Here is a 14,227-nt window from a genome sequence, read left to right on the forward strand (position 1 = left end):
CCTTGTCATGATTACACCTAGTGGAAGAGAAAGAGCATCACAAGGCCTCTGACCACTGACAGGGAGAAGGTTAAACACTGTAGCATCAACTAACATTACTGAAAAATCTGCTATACACAACTGGACTATGACACTTTTTTTCTTTTCTATGTCCAGTTAGTTTCATTCAGCAAACATTCAACAATCCTAGAGATAAGGCAGGTTGAGGGAAAATGGGTAGACCAAAAAAGTTAATTACACTTCACCACAAAATAACTCCTGGATTGAATTGAACGTGACAAATCGACAATATCTAAGAAAATGCATTCACCCCCGGGTCCTCAGCGGCTCAGCCAATGGCCTGTGAGGTCAAAGACTGCAGAAGAAGCAGAAGCTCCAGTTTGGTCTCCAGGCTGGCTGCCCTGGATCCTGGGAGGAGCTCCTGCAGAGGAACAGGGACACTTGGTTTGCAGGAAGCTATGGCACAGATACACTTCTAACCACATTGTCATCCCAAATACATTAAATGATGTGATGATGCTGAAGTCTTTGGTATGCCTTGTGTCTTTTGTGTTGTCCTCTGTGTAAATTAACTGTGAAGAACATTTGTCCAAGACAAGCCTTAGTTCCAGACTCCAGCTGGTGCACAGAGTCAAAAGTGGTTGCTTTTGCTGCTTTCAACGAACCTTTAAAGGTGCTGGTGTGATAATTTATCTGTGAATGGGTGGCCATGTAGTCTGTAAGGAAAATACAAATGGCAAGAGCCAGTGTAAAAATGCGCAGTATCCAGTTCAGCCGTTAGACGGCGATAATGAGCAGCGTGTCGTGATTCTGGATGACCAGCCTCGTAACACACGAAGAAAAGTCAAACTTTGAAGTAAAAATGGCTTCTCCTGCTGGATGTGAACATTATGTGCGCAGCTGTTTATTGAAAGTGAGTACGTTTTGAATTGTATTTTAGATAATAGCCATATTGTCACGATAGTGCCATATTCTTTGTTGAGTATGCAACATAACTTAGCTGCTAGGTGACGGCGCAGCTAACATGCTAACAACCGCACACAAATATAAAATATCAACAAGCAAGGTAGCTAACTGGCTAGCAGCTACGAAATATTTGCATAATAACCGGTATATTTCTGTGAATTCATTGTTTCATGTTACATGTCAGCTGGTCATTGCTAGCCCCAGGTAAATTATCTGCATATCCAGCATAGGGAAAATGCGAGGGCGACCGAGTTTATTGAGCATGGAAGTGATTGATTCCTCTGTTGCTTGTCAGTCAATCTGTCAGTCACGTGTGCTATTAAACCGTAACTTAAAAGTTAATGCAGCTAGTTTGCTACAATCCGATTCCTCTAGAAACCAAATGCAAAATTCACTAGGCAGCAGTATCAACAGACCTATCATATCGTTAAGCTTCATGTACCCATTCACTTCCTCATGCCACATGTCATAGCATTTTTTTTTTTTAAATCTGCGGTAGGCACCTTGCTGTGGCAAACTGTACGTGTGTCGACTGTGCCATGATGCAGAGGAGAACCATCAGATGGACCGCTTCAAAGTCGAAGAGGTGCAGTGCTCTGACTGTCAGACCGTGCAACAGGTAACCATGAGAGAGAAAACAACTGTACACAGATCATTGTTTATTTTATTCCAAATCCTGTCGGTGATGACAAAATCTCAGTTGATCTTTTTGGGCATCCAGTGAAGAGTTACATTGAATGTGTATGCTGTTATGTTGTTTTGATAAATCTAAACCAGGAAAAACAATTATATACATTTTGGACATCATTCCTCTAGGCACAGCAGACCTGCCAGCAGTGTAATGTGCAGTTTGGGGAGTATTACTGTGATATATGCCACTTGTTTGACAAGGATAAGAAGCAGTACCACTGTCAGCCCTGTGGAATATGCAGGTGAGCAACAGAACGGTTTACATGTCTATATACTTAAAAATATGTAACAGTGCCAAACCCTGGTACAATTACTTCAATATGGTCTCAGTGAATAATATTCTGATACAGGATAGGTATATCCAGTAGTGATATGGATACTTGGGGAGCAAAAATACAAATTTCTCTTAAGATAAAGACTTTTAAATTACATGAAAAAACTGTTTCTTGCAACACTGATTCAAATTTTAACAATCAAAGAGTAAACCCACATTGCTGTGTTGGTTGATTTTAATATTTTAATATTCAATTTCAATGTTTCTAAACCAATTAACACGGCAATACGAGTTAACACAGGTTTTGCACTGAAGTGCCATTGGTGCACGCCTCTTGATGTGATGTGTGAAGTTGCACACAAGATGGAGCCATGTAACCTACTGGGGGGTGAGACTTTTTCCCATCCAGGGATTGGTGGCGTTTACTACACTGATTTTCCAACTGTAACTAACTGTGTGTCTGTGAAATGAAGCAAGGAAGGTGAAGTTCAGTTTGGGAATATTTTACACGCAAGAGTGATGGGGTACATTGCAATTATTGTGATGCAATGTACAAATACAACACTACACTATAGATTATATAATCTTTAGACTATATTCAATCATCCATATTTGATAGATGTTTTTTATAGGCTATAAAATTGAATTACAGTGTTGATTTTCTATCATCTATGTATGCCTACTTTTAGGAAGAGATGATCATACTGAGGTTTTCCAAGCAATTTAAATGAAAAGCCTAGCCTATATAATTTGTCATTTTGTGCTTTCAGATGATGGTTGTCATTCTGCTCTAATGTGTCGGTCACTTTTTGCCGTTATACAATGGATTTAAATTGAACAACTAGCGATCATTTGTTTGTGAACATCGATCAAAGAAATTCACTACACTACACTACAAAGCACTGTAATAAATAGTTTGTGGCTGGTGGTTTTGGTGATGCTAGAATGCTTTGAAGAAACTCACAAATTACAGTTTTGGTGTGTCTGCTTCCAACATGAAGATACGTTTTGTATTGCTTGACATACCTGTCCATGGAGTCACACTGAGCTTTGACACTTACAGGATTGGGCCAAGGGAGAAGTATTTCCATTGTGAAAAGTGCAATCTGTGTTTAGCCAGTGATCTGCGGGGGAACCACAAGGTGACTGTTAATCTGTATCTGTTGACATGTTATGACAAATCATATGTATCATTCTTGATGAGCAAAAGATTACCCTCTCTCCTTTTTACTAATTATGTTCCATCATTTTGTTTGTTTCAGTGTGTTGAAAATGTTTCAAGGCAGAACTGCCCAGTGTGTATGGAGGTACTGTAAGATATTAAGCATGAGGGGACGGGATGGCGAGGGATATTTTGAATTTAATGTATTCCTGCGTGTTATTTGTTTTCATTCACAGTTAATATATACTGTTGTATGATTTCTTTACAATTCAGGATATCCACACTTCCAGAATAGGAGCTCATGTTCTTCCATGCGGCCACCTTCTACATAAGTATGCTTCATTATTCTCTGTATACTATCAGTGTAAAGCTAGGCAATATGGCAAAAATATCATATTATATATATTTACTATTTTGCAGGATTTGTTTTTTCTCTCAACACTAATTACACTTGAGGAAATATACATGAGTCTAGGACATTGACCTAGTTTCACAGTTTACTCTTTATACTGTTCTTCAAAAATAATTGCAAGTGATCTGTAGAAAAAAGGAAGATCAAAATAGGATGTTTGACTATATGTTTTAGAAACATGAGGACAGTTAAAACTATAAACTATTTTACTATTTTTGTTTATAGTTTTAATTTTGATGATGGTATTATTAAAAAACATCTTGCATTGTGTAGAGCGACACTTAAAAATGTTATATTTTCTAGCCTTACATGAGTGTTACATGCTGCAGCAGTTTGTCTTCATTCAGCAATCATAATTCAACTAACTATATTGCATAAGATGCCAATTAACATGTTTACACGTTTTCCTCTGCAGGACATGCTTTGATGAAATGGTCAGAACTGGGTATGTCTCAAAAGTCTTTTTCTTAATGACTATTTAGTTGCATAAGCATTAATGAAAAAGGTTTTGTTCCAGAATGAGATTCCCTCTATTTGGAAAAAGTGACACTTAGAAAAAGCACAACACTAAAACATAAATGGAAACAAAAGATGGGTAGTAGGTCCTTGGCTCACAAAATAAAACATTTTGGATATAAACTTTTCAGGCATTACTGAAATAATTCTAGTCTTTAACAGACTGTTAGTGAAATCCTTGCTCCAAGTGTAACTTTTCCTCCTTTGTCTCAGTGCGTATCGCTGCCCTCTGTGTATGCACTCTGGCTGGAACATGGAGGACCACTGGGATCAGATAGACAAAGAGATCGCCCAGTCACCGATGCCCACTGAGTACCAGGATGCTACTGTCAAGGTAGGAGCGGGACCTCGGTTCAGACGTTTCAGTGCTTAAGGTTTCAATATTGGATAGCATGCAAGTCATATGTAGTCAAAAATGTGTTTGTTTATTTATCTGATGAAGTCCTTGTGACACAGTGTTGTCTGTTGCCCTGGTTTTTGACATGGGAAAGTTACTTTCAAAACAGACTACTGATTTCCTGCTGAAAATTAGTAATTAATAACGGTAATGCATTACAGTTACCATGGATAAGAGAAATGTCTCATTTGATGGCAATAATAAAAATTGAAGAAAAGAATAATTCAAATGAATCAGAATTCATTTTGACATACCATTTTACAGTTTGCACTCAATTAGATCACTGAAATCCTAAAAAAAAGTTTTGTAAACTGGGCCTTGATGACTGTTAATGTGTTACCAGCAATCATCAGATTAATTGTCTTTATATGTAATCCATTACTTTCCTCTGGCCCGGTTGTAGATTATATGTAACGACTGCCAGGCCCACTGCACGGTGCCTTTCCACGTGCTGGGGATGAAGTGCAGCAGCTGCGGCTCCTACAACACGGCCCAGGACGGCGGACTCATCCAGCAGCCGCAGCGACAGCAGCCGGAGCCGGGCACCGAGCCCGAGGCAGAAACAGACACTGAGCCAGAGCAGCAAGACCAACCCGAGTGACCCACACCACATCCGGATCACACACCAGTCTCATCATCTCTGACCCATATTACAGTTACATTTTAAACATTTGGCTCATGGGCGAATGATGTACAATGAGTGTAACATAAGCTTAAATTCCTAAATTGCTGCAGCGCCCAGACAATAGATGAAACAAATAAGAATCTCACCCCAACCTAATTGATACATGCTACATTACACACTCTTTTCTCCTGTAAACAGGCAAGTGAAGGTTCAGGATTTTTAGAAGCCTATCTTATTGATCAATAAATCAAGCTCTTTCCTAGGATATAATAAGTTATCATACTGGAGTTTTTGATGAGAAATGGACCATTAGCCTCTTCTTAGCATTTGTTCATAGCGCTTGTCAAAATGAATGCGTATCGGAAAAATCACAAGTCCTTACACACAATTGTATTTATTATTGCTAACAGCGAATTAAGTAAATGGAATGGCTTGTGTGGGAACTTTTTTCAGTCTCCATTCACTTATACTGGCATTACTAGCAAATGCTAATAAGATGAACCATTCCATATCCTCACCCTCTCTGTTTGTCTCATGTCTAAGCCTGTAACAAAAAATAGACTTCAGAGAAGCTATTGATACAAACTGTCTGGATACTCTCCATTTCACCATCTTTCACCATAGCTTCAAGATTTATGTTTCTGGGATAAAACTATCTATCTGTCTTCTCTTAAATCCCTTGCTGATCCATCATGACACAGTGCACAGTGAATTGATTTGAACTTTTGTTGCCAGTATACATTGGCACTTTTCAATCAATAATGGTTTTGTTGAATAATTCTCAGAGAGCAGGCCCTGGTGATTTAAGGTTGTATAGTATTAGAGGATAGACCCATTGTGAATGGTTACTGTAAGACTGCCAGTGACCACAGCCTCAGCCTTTCTTGAATAAGTGCTAGGTAACATGCCATATTTCAGCATTTAAATACTGCTCTTCAGTACATGCTGAGTTGTCAAAGTTTGCTCTGCTGTCATATATACATCCGCCTGTGTGACCGTACTAAAAACTTCATCAATGTTGAAAATGTATCTCTGAAACAAATGGAAATATAAACTATCCTCACCCAGCAGTCAACATGATTGACAGTGAGGAAACCATCCTGCTGGGAGTTTGTGCCTGTTGACAGACAAGCCAGCAGCATGGCACTTGGAAACTTTTTGATAAAGTGGTGCTGTAAGCGATAAAAGATGCAGAACAAAATTCAGGAGACACAGGATACACTGGTTCTTTGGCTGTCTGGTTATATCTGGATCTAAACCAGTCAGCTGCTTTATGGACTAAATGCCCACCTCCAATACAGATGCATGCTTCTGGTTGTTGAAACCTGACCTGACTATTGGAAGATTTATTGTCAAATTTGTATTTAACCAACTCTTTTTCTAAAGCTAGCCAATAGAACAACAGTCGGACCTGACCTTTGGCAGTGGAAATTAGCTTGCCTATTTGTTAAACTCAGGTAAAAAAGTGTAACATCACAGCAATGAAAAGATCTATTAACCATTATTTTTAACTCATACAAGTATTTTGACATAATATAATGGATACCATTTGCCAGAACACCTATTTAGAATTTCCTTCTCATACAGTCAAAGCCTTGCCTGATTCCTGTTAAGCTGGTGTGACAAAAAGGAGTTAGACACTATATTGATTTTTTTGTGTAATTGTTACTTGCAAATGTTAGGTTATGTTTTGGTTACCTTTACCATGACAATAATACAATCTCCCAATAAACAACATGATTGTGCTAAACATGGTTGTATCATTTTGTATTCAGAACCATTCATTGAACATCCATACAGAATTGTGATACTAAGAGTATTTGTTAAGATACAAACCAATTACATGAACCTTTATTTACATCACATTTTAATTTCCAACTGCTCTACAGATAAATACATTTGAGCTGTTGTTAGTCAAGGTTTGTTAGTGTATCATCAAACTATAAATACCAACAATTCCTTAATTCTTAGTATTTTAAAGTTCAAAACCAGTGTTTCCTCTGTTCATTCAGCAATGATGTAGCACCATAGTATATCCACAAAAGTAACAAAAGTACCACTGCCGCTAGAAGAAATGTGAAATCAAAATAATATAATACAAACAAGTGTAGTCCTGATGTTTAGAATTAATGGTTAAGAATTAATGGTAAGATAAAGTATCCAGAAAACATGTCTAGCCCTGCAGCCTGCACTTCAACCATAACTTGGACCAAACCAGAAAACCAAAATGGAACCAAAACTAAAATTACTCCCAAACACCAATGTTACATGAAAATAAATGAGGAAAAACTGCAAAATGATACAGTAATATGTCAACACATTAGTAGAAAACAAACAGTCGATTTTTGTTCGATTTCTGTCAGTTCGTTAGATACTAGCTTCAGATGCTATCTCCTCTAGGCGGGCCCGGCTCAGGCGTGGTGACTTGGAGAGTGAAACAAACAGGAACACCGGTTATGACTTCTGCGGTTCCGATTGGGATTGGCTGGGGAGGGGCTGCAGAGAATGGTGGAGGCGTTGGTTTAATGATGTCTGGAGAGCGGGGAGGAGTGGCACCCTGGGGGAATACTTGGTATGTGGTGGTGGTGAGTGGTGGTTGATTCGTGCCAGTGCCATCAATGCCTATCGTAAAATCTGTCTCTGTAATCACTGGGTGTTGTGAGTCCTCCATATCTGGAAGAACATGTGCAGTATCAGCATTAATGGAGTCTTGTGAAGGATCAGAATCAGGCATATCCCGTGAAATGTCTATGCCAAGGGAGGTTTGTGAATGATCACTATCTGGCATGAGTTGTAATGGATCAGTGTCAGTGGAGATTTGTGGGTCCTCAGGATCCGGCAGGAGAGAGTTGTTGGTATCCAGTGTGGCTGGAGAAGGCCCAGGTTCTGCAGAGGGGAGTGGGACTGCGCTGTCTGGGGGGTCGGTCTCCTCCATAGCGTTAGGTATGTCTGTCTCCATGAATGCCGGCTGCAGGGTTGTTTGTGGAGGCTCTATATGAGTAGCAGTCTCCTCTGATGAATTGGATTCACTGGACTCTGATGACTTGGATGAATCCTCACCCCCATTTAGACAGACCTGTTTTTGTATAAAGGAATACTCATTCTAATGTGCACAAGACATTGTTATAAGTTCTCTTAGGTTGCATTACAGTGGTAATAGATTGGTAGTAGGATAGTAGAGCTACTCACAGGTTTGGACATTGCTACAGTCACCATGAAGACTGCACAAAGTGTAGTCCTTAGAATCACCATTATTGTCTTTTCTGTATTTGCTGAAATAAAGAAATGTTACTTCTTCTGCTATTACCACTACACTGAAATATGCTACTACACTATGTAGCATTTGAAGAGGGGGGCAAAATTATTTCTGGCATTAAAGTGAAACTCATTATTGAATATGACTGAACTTATTAGGCATTTTAAGCCGTTTACTTACAAAATGGTAACAGTAGAAAGTAAAATATTACATGAGAGCATGTAATCCTCTGTATTTTTAAATATTGAGCATTGAGCATATCAGGTTAATATTTTTTTCCATGAAGGATATGTAGCATAGGAATGAAACCCTTGTCATACCAGGCATTACCTTGATAGTTTGAGTATCCTCTTATCCCTTTCCAGCATGAAGAGAGATGGCTACAGCCAAACAAATTCTGAGACGATGTCCAAGTTATTTAGTCAAATTCTCAAAAATGCCTATAAAAGCTCATTTGTTGTTGGTCTTGAATGAATAGGACAACGTTTGAATTGGGCATCTCTTTATATAGCTGTTGAGATGTGTGGGTACAACAAAATGACACTCAATAACTCATCATAGTTCACATCCCTAGCAATGTACACTTAAGTCCTGACTATTGTTACAGTTAAGACTAAAATATTAAACACCCCAGACACGCTGAAATTAGAGACTACTAAAAATTCTTACAGAGGATAATAAGAGAACAAGTATACCAGAAGTACAGAGTCTTAGGCAAAGTAAACATGTTTTTGTGGTTTTGGTGTAAACAATGGGAAAACTCAATTTAGACCATTTAAATGCATGTCATCACAACTCCTTGGCCAAGTCTTGTCATGCATGCTCATTACGTTGACAGCAAAACAATAAAAATCTTGGAGGAAAGCTGCCTTACTCAGAAACATTTGAGAAAGCAAAGAACTCATTTTTTTCATTGATCTCCTTTAATCAGCCAATATGTCCACACATTTCATAGAATTACTCCAGCAATCAGCTGAATATATGAAAACATGAAACAGAAATGGAAACACACAAAGTGACCCCAGCAATTTACAGAGTTTAGAGTTCATAATACAACACAGTTTTAGTAATGAAAGAAATCTCTAAATATTTTGGAAATATGTTTGGCTTCCACTCCTTAATTTTTTGGCAACCCTCCATAATTCACACAAGATACATGTCCCCATATCTGCATTCATTCTTATGGTTTACAATGACAACAGTAGCTGAAATTCAGTTGAAATTCCAAGAACATTACAAGAAACCAGTAGTCAGGAGTGCAAGGGCCAAAGCCATAGCGCCTGAACAATAGGTGTAGCAAATAAGCCCGTGTCCCTAGAATGATACTGTATGATAGAGAAATGCTATCAATCTTCCATGTGTTTTTTCCCTAACATGTAACTAGTGTGGGACACTTGGTTTTCGGAGGATTGAGCTCAGGAATAGTGTTTTGGACCAGCGACCTCTGAACATCTGCAGCAGTCTCGCCATCCTCAGGACCAGGTATCAAGACTCCTGGGAAGATGATCATGGGTGGAAGAGATGACTCAAACTGTTGGGGATTTTCTCCACCTGAGGTCTCGCCTCCCAGGTCAATGCCTCCCCCAGTGCCAATCCTCTTGGCAACTTCAGGAGGATATACAAAGAGGGGTCCCCCTGCTTGTCCCAGTGCTGGCCCTTGCCCCCCCCCTTGCCCTGTCCATTGACCTCCTTGCCCTGCCCTTGGCCCTCCCCCTTGATTTGACCCTTGCCCGGCCCATGGACCTCCCCCTGGACCAGCCCACTGACCTCCCCCTTCCCCTGCCCTTGGTCCACCCTCTTGCCCTGCCCATTGACCTCCCCCTTCCCCTGGTCCTCCCCCTTGTCCGGCCCATTGACCTCCCCCTTGCCCTTCCCTTGGTCCTCCCCCTTGCCCTGCACTTGGTCCTCCCCCTTGCCCTGCACTTGGTCCGCCCCCTTGCCCAGCCCATTGACCCCCCCCTTCCCTTGGTCCTCCCCCTTGACCCGGCAGTTGAGCTCCCCCTTGCCCTTCCCAATGACCTCCCCCTTCCCCTGCCCTTGGTCCTCCCCCTTGCCCTACACTTGGTCCGCCCCCTTGCCCAGCCCATTGACCCCCCCCTTCCCTTGGTCCTCCCCCTTGTCCGGCCCATTGACCTCCCCCTTGCCCTGCACTTGGTCCGCCCCCTTGCCCAGCCCATTGACCCCCCCCTTCCCTTGGTCCTCCCCCTTGTCCGGCCCATTGACCTCCCCCTTGCCCTACCCTTGGTCCTCCCCCTTGCCCTGCACTTGGTCCGCCCCCTTGCCCAGCCCATTGGCCTCCCCCTTCCCCTGGTCCTGCCCCTTGTCCGGCCCATTGACCTCCCCCTTGCCCTACCCTTGGTCCTCCCCCTTGCCCTGCACTTGGTCCACCCCCTTGCCCTGCACTTGGTCCGCCCCCTTGCCCAGCCCATTGACCCCCCCCTTCCCTTGGTCCTCCCCCTTGACCCGGCAGTTGAGCTCCCCCTTGCCCTACCCTTGGTCCTCCCCCTTGCCCTGCACTTGGTCCGCCCCCTTGCCCAGCCCATTGGCCTCCCCCTTCCCCTGGTCCTCCCCCTTGTCCGGCCCATTGACCTCCCCCTTGCCCTACCCTTGGTCCTCCCCCTTGCCCTGCACTTGGTCCTCCCCCTTGCCCTGCACTTGGTCCGCCCCCTTGCCCAGCCCATTGACCCCCCCCTTCCCTTGGTCCTCCCCCTTGACCCGGCAGTTGAGCTCCCCCTTGTCTGGCCCAATGACCTCCCCCTTCCCCTGCCCTTGGTCCGCCCCCTTGCCCAGCCCATTGGCCTCCCCCTTCCCCTGGTCCTCCCCCTTGTCCGGCCCATTGACCTCCCCCTTGCCCTACCCTTGGTCCTCCCCCTTGCCCTGCACTTGGTCCGCCCCCTTGCCCAGCCCATTGACCCCCCCCTGCACTTGGTCCTCCCCCTTGCCCTGCACTTGGTCCGCCCCCTTGCCCAGCCCATTGACCCCCCCCTTCCCTTGGTCCTCCCCCTTGTCCGGCCCATTGACCTCCCCCTTGCCCTACCCTTGGTCCTCCCCCTTGCCCTGCACTTGGTCCTCCCCCTTGCCCTGCACTTGGTCCGCCCCCTTGCCCAGCCCATTGACCCCCCCCTTCCCTTGGTCCTCCCCCTTGACCCGGCAGTTGAGCTCCCCCTTGCCCTTCCCAATGACCTCCCCCTTCCCCTGCCCTTGGTCCTCCCCCTTGCCCTGCACTTGGTCCGCCCCCTTGCCCAGCCCATTGGCCTCCCCCTTCCCCTGGTCCTCCCCCTTGTCTGGCCCATTGACCTCCCCCTTGCCCTACCCTTGGTCCTCCCCCTTGCCCTGCACTTGGTCCTCCCCCTTGCCCTGCACTTGGTCTGCCCCCTTGCCCAGCCCATTGACCCCCCCCTTCCCTTGGTCCTCCCCCTTGCCCCGGCAGTTGAGCTCCCCCTTGCCCTTCCCAATTACCTCCCCCTTCCCCTGCCCTTGGTCCTCCCCCTTGCCCAGCCCATTGACCTCCTCCTTCCCCTGGTCCTCCCCCTTGTCCAGCCCATTGACCTCCCCCTTGCCCTGCCCTTGGTCCTCCCCCTTGCCCTGGTAATTGACCTCCCCCTTGCCCGGCCCATTGACTTTCCCCTTGCCCTGCCCTTGGCCCCCCCGTTTGCCCTGCCCATTGACTTTCCCCTTGCCCTGCCCTTGGCCCTTTTGCTTGCCCTGCCCATTGACCTCCCCCTTCCCCTGCCCTTGGTCCTCCTCCTTGCCCTACCCATTGACCCCCCCCTTCTCCTGCCCTTGGCCCTCCTGCTTGCCCTGCCCATTGACTTTCCCCTTGTCCTGCCCTTGGCCCTTGCCCTGCCCATTGACCTCCCCCTTCCCCTGCCCTTGGTCCTCCCCCTTGCCCCGCCAATTTACCTCCCCCTTGCCCGGCCCATTGACCTCCTCCTTGACCGGCCCATTGACCTCCCCCTTCTCCTGCCCTTGGCCCTCCTGCTTGCCCTGCCCATTGACTTTCCCCTTGCCCTGCCCTTGGCCCCCCCGTTTGCCCTGCCCATTGACTTTCCCCTTGCCCTGCCCTTGGCCCTCTTGCTTGCCCTGCCCATTGACCTCCCCCTTCCCCTGCCCTTGGTCCTCCTCCTTGCCCTACCCATTGACCCCCCCCTTCTCCTGCCCTTGGCCCTCCTGCTTGCCCTGCCCATTGACTTTCCCCTTGTCCTGCCCTTGGCCCTTGCCCTGCCCATTGACCTCCCCCTTCCCCTGGTCCTCCCCCTTGCCCTGCCCTTGGACCTCCCCCTTGCCCTGCCCTTGGACCTTCCCCTTGCCCTGCCCATTGACCTCCCCCTTGTCCTGCCCTTGGCCCTCCTGCTTGCCCTGCCCATCGACTTCCCCCTTGCCCTGCCCATGGCTCTGCTGCTTCCCTTGCCACTTGAGCTGCCCATTGAACTCCCACTGGCCCTGGCCATTGAACTCCCCCTGGCACTGCCCATTGACCTCCCCCTGGTCCTGGCCATTGAACTCCCCCTGGCACTGCCCATTGAACTCCCCCTGGCACTGCCCATTGAGCTCCCCCTGGCACTCCCCATTGAAATCCCCCTGGCCATGCCCATTGAACTACCCCTTGTCCTCCCCCGTGCCCTGCCCCTTGCGGTTGCCCTGCCCCTTGACCTCCCCCGTGCCCTGCCCCTTGCCTTCCTCCTTGTCCGGCTGTTTGACCCCCCCCTTGTCTTGCTGGTTGCCCTGCCCCTTGACCTCCCCCTTGTCCTGCTGGTTGCCCTGCCCCTTGTCCTGCTGGTTGCCCTGCCGTTTGACCTCCCCCTTGTACAGCCCCTTGTCCTCCCCCGTGCCCTGCCCCTTGCGGTTGCCCTGCCCCTTGACCTCCCCCGTGCCCTGCCCCTTGCCTTCCTCCTTGTCCGGCTGTTTGACCTCCCCCTTGTCCTGCTGGTTGCCCTGCCCCTTGACCTCCCCCTTGTCCTGCTGGTTGCCCTGCCGTTTGACCTCCCCCTTGTACAGCCCCTTCTCCTCCCCCGTGCCCTGCCCCTTGCGGTTGCCCTGCCCCTTGCCTGCCTCCTTGTCCGGCTGCTTGACCTCCCCCTTGCCTTCCTCCTTGTCCGGCTGCTTGACCTGCCCCTTGTATAGCCATTTGACCTCCCCCTTGTCCTGCCGGTTGCTCTGCCCCTTGACCTTCCCCTTGTCCGCCCACATGCCCTCCCCCTTGTACAGCCCCTTGTCCTCCCACATGCGGTTTCCCTGCCCCTTGCTCTCCTCCTTGTCCGGCCACTTGACCTCCCCCTTGCCCTGCCTCTTGCCCTCTACCGTGCCCTCCCCCTTGCCCTCCCATCTGCCCTGCCCCTTGACCTTCCCCTTGCCCAGAGTCTGGACTTTGTTCCCCAGTAAATATAAAAATAGGCATAGAAGGCACACCAGAATTGGAACTCCATGCTTGGGTACCGGAGGTTGAGGGTAGCTGGATTACTTGAGGCGCCTTCTTTCCAGAGCTGTCTGTGAAAACAAAAATGGGAGGTGCAGGCTGTCCGGGAGGCTCACCAGTTTGGCTTCTGTCCCCACGTGTGCGGTCTGAAGGCTGTGGATACTGAGGAGGGGGGCGATAGGACAGAGGGTCATGTGAGTATTCACAGTTTCCACTGGCACAGGGAGGGGGAACGTAACTCTGATCAGGTCGTTGCGGGATGACAGGAGATGCAGGGGGGCGTTGAGGTTGATAAGATGTCGTCTCCCTAGGTCGTTGGGGGATGACATGAGGTGCAGGGGGTTGTTGAGGTTGGTAAGACGTGGTCTCTCTAGCTGGGTTAACTGCCGGAGTTGGGGGCTTAGGTGGTGATGCCACAGATGGTTTCCTGATTTGGACCTGTCCTGGATCTGGCAGGGGAGGTCTGGCAGCATGTTGTGGAGGGTCTTCAATTCTGAAGGTGGGAATGAAGAA

The 14,227-nt window shown here is 46.8% G+C and overlaps 1 protein-coding gene across 1 annotated transcript; it reads left to right on the forward strand.

Annotated features, from left to right (window-relative positions):
- The first annotated feature begins 855 nt into the window (after positions 1–855).
- On the forward strand, positions 856–6,792 carry LOC139667095 (RING finger and CHY zinc finger domain-containing protein 1-like). The gene is made up of 9 exons (XM_071546499.1): positions 856–913; positions 1,466–1,585; positions 1,783–1,898; positions 2,994–3,072; positions 3,193–3,237; positions 3,366–3,424; positions 3,920–3,949; positions 4,234–4,354; positions 4,821–6,792. The coding sequence occupies exons 1-9, from the start codon at positions 863–865 to the stop codon at positions 5,016–5,018; spliced, it is 819 nt and encodes a 272-aa protein (XP_071402600.1). The 5' UTR covers positions 856–862; the 3' UTR covers positions 5,019–6,792.
- Positions 6,793–14,227: the final 7,435 nt, after the last annotated feature.

The sequence above is a fragment of the Centroberyx affinis genome, unplaced genomic scaffold, assembly GCF_046629955.1.
Source record: "Centroberyx affinis isolate AG114_WGS23_722 - 3 ecotype Tasmania unplaced genomic scaffold, CSIRO-AGI_Caff_v1 ptg005288l_1, whole genome shotgun sequence".
Taxonomy (NCBI): domain Eukaryota; kingdom Metazoa; phylum Chordata; class Actinopteri; order Beryciformes; family Berycidae; genus Centroberyx; species Centroberyx affinis.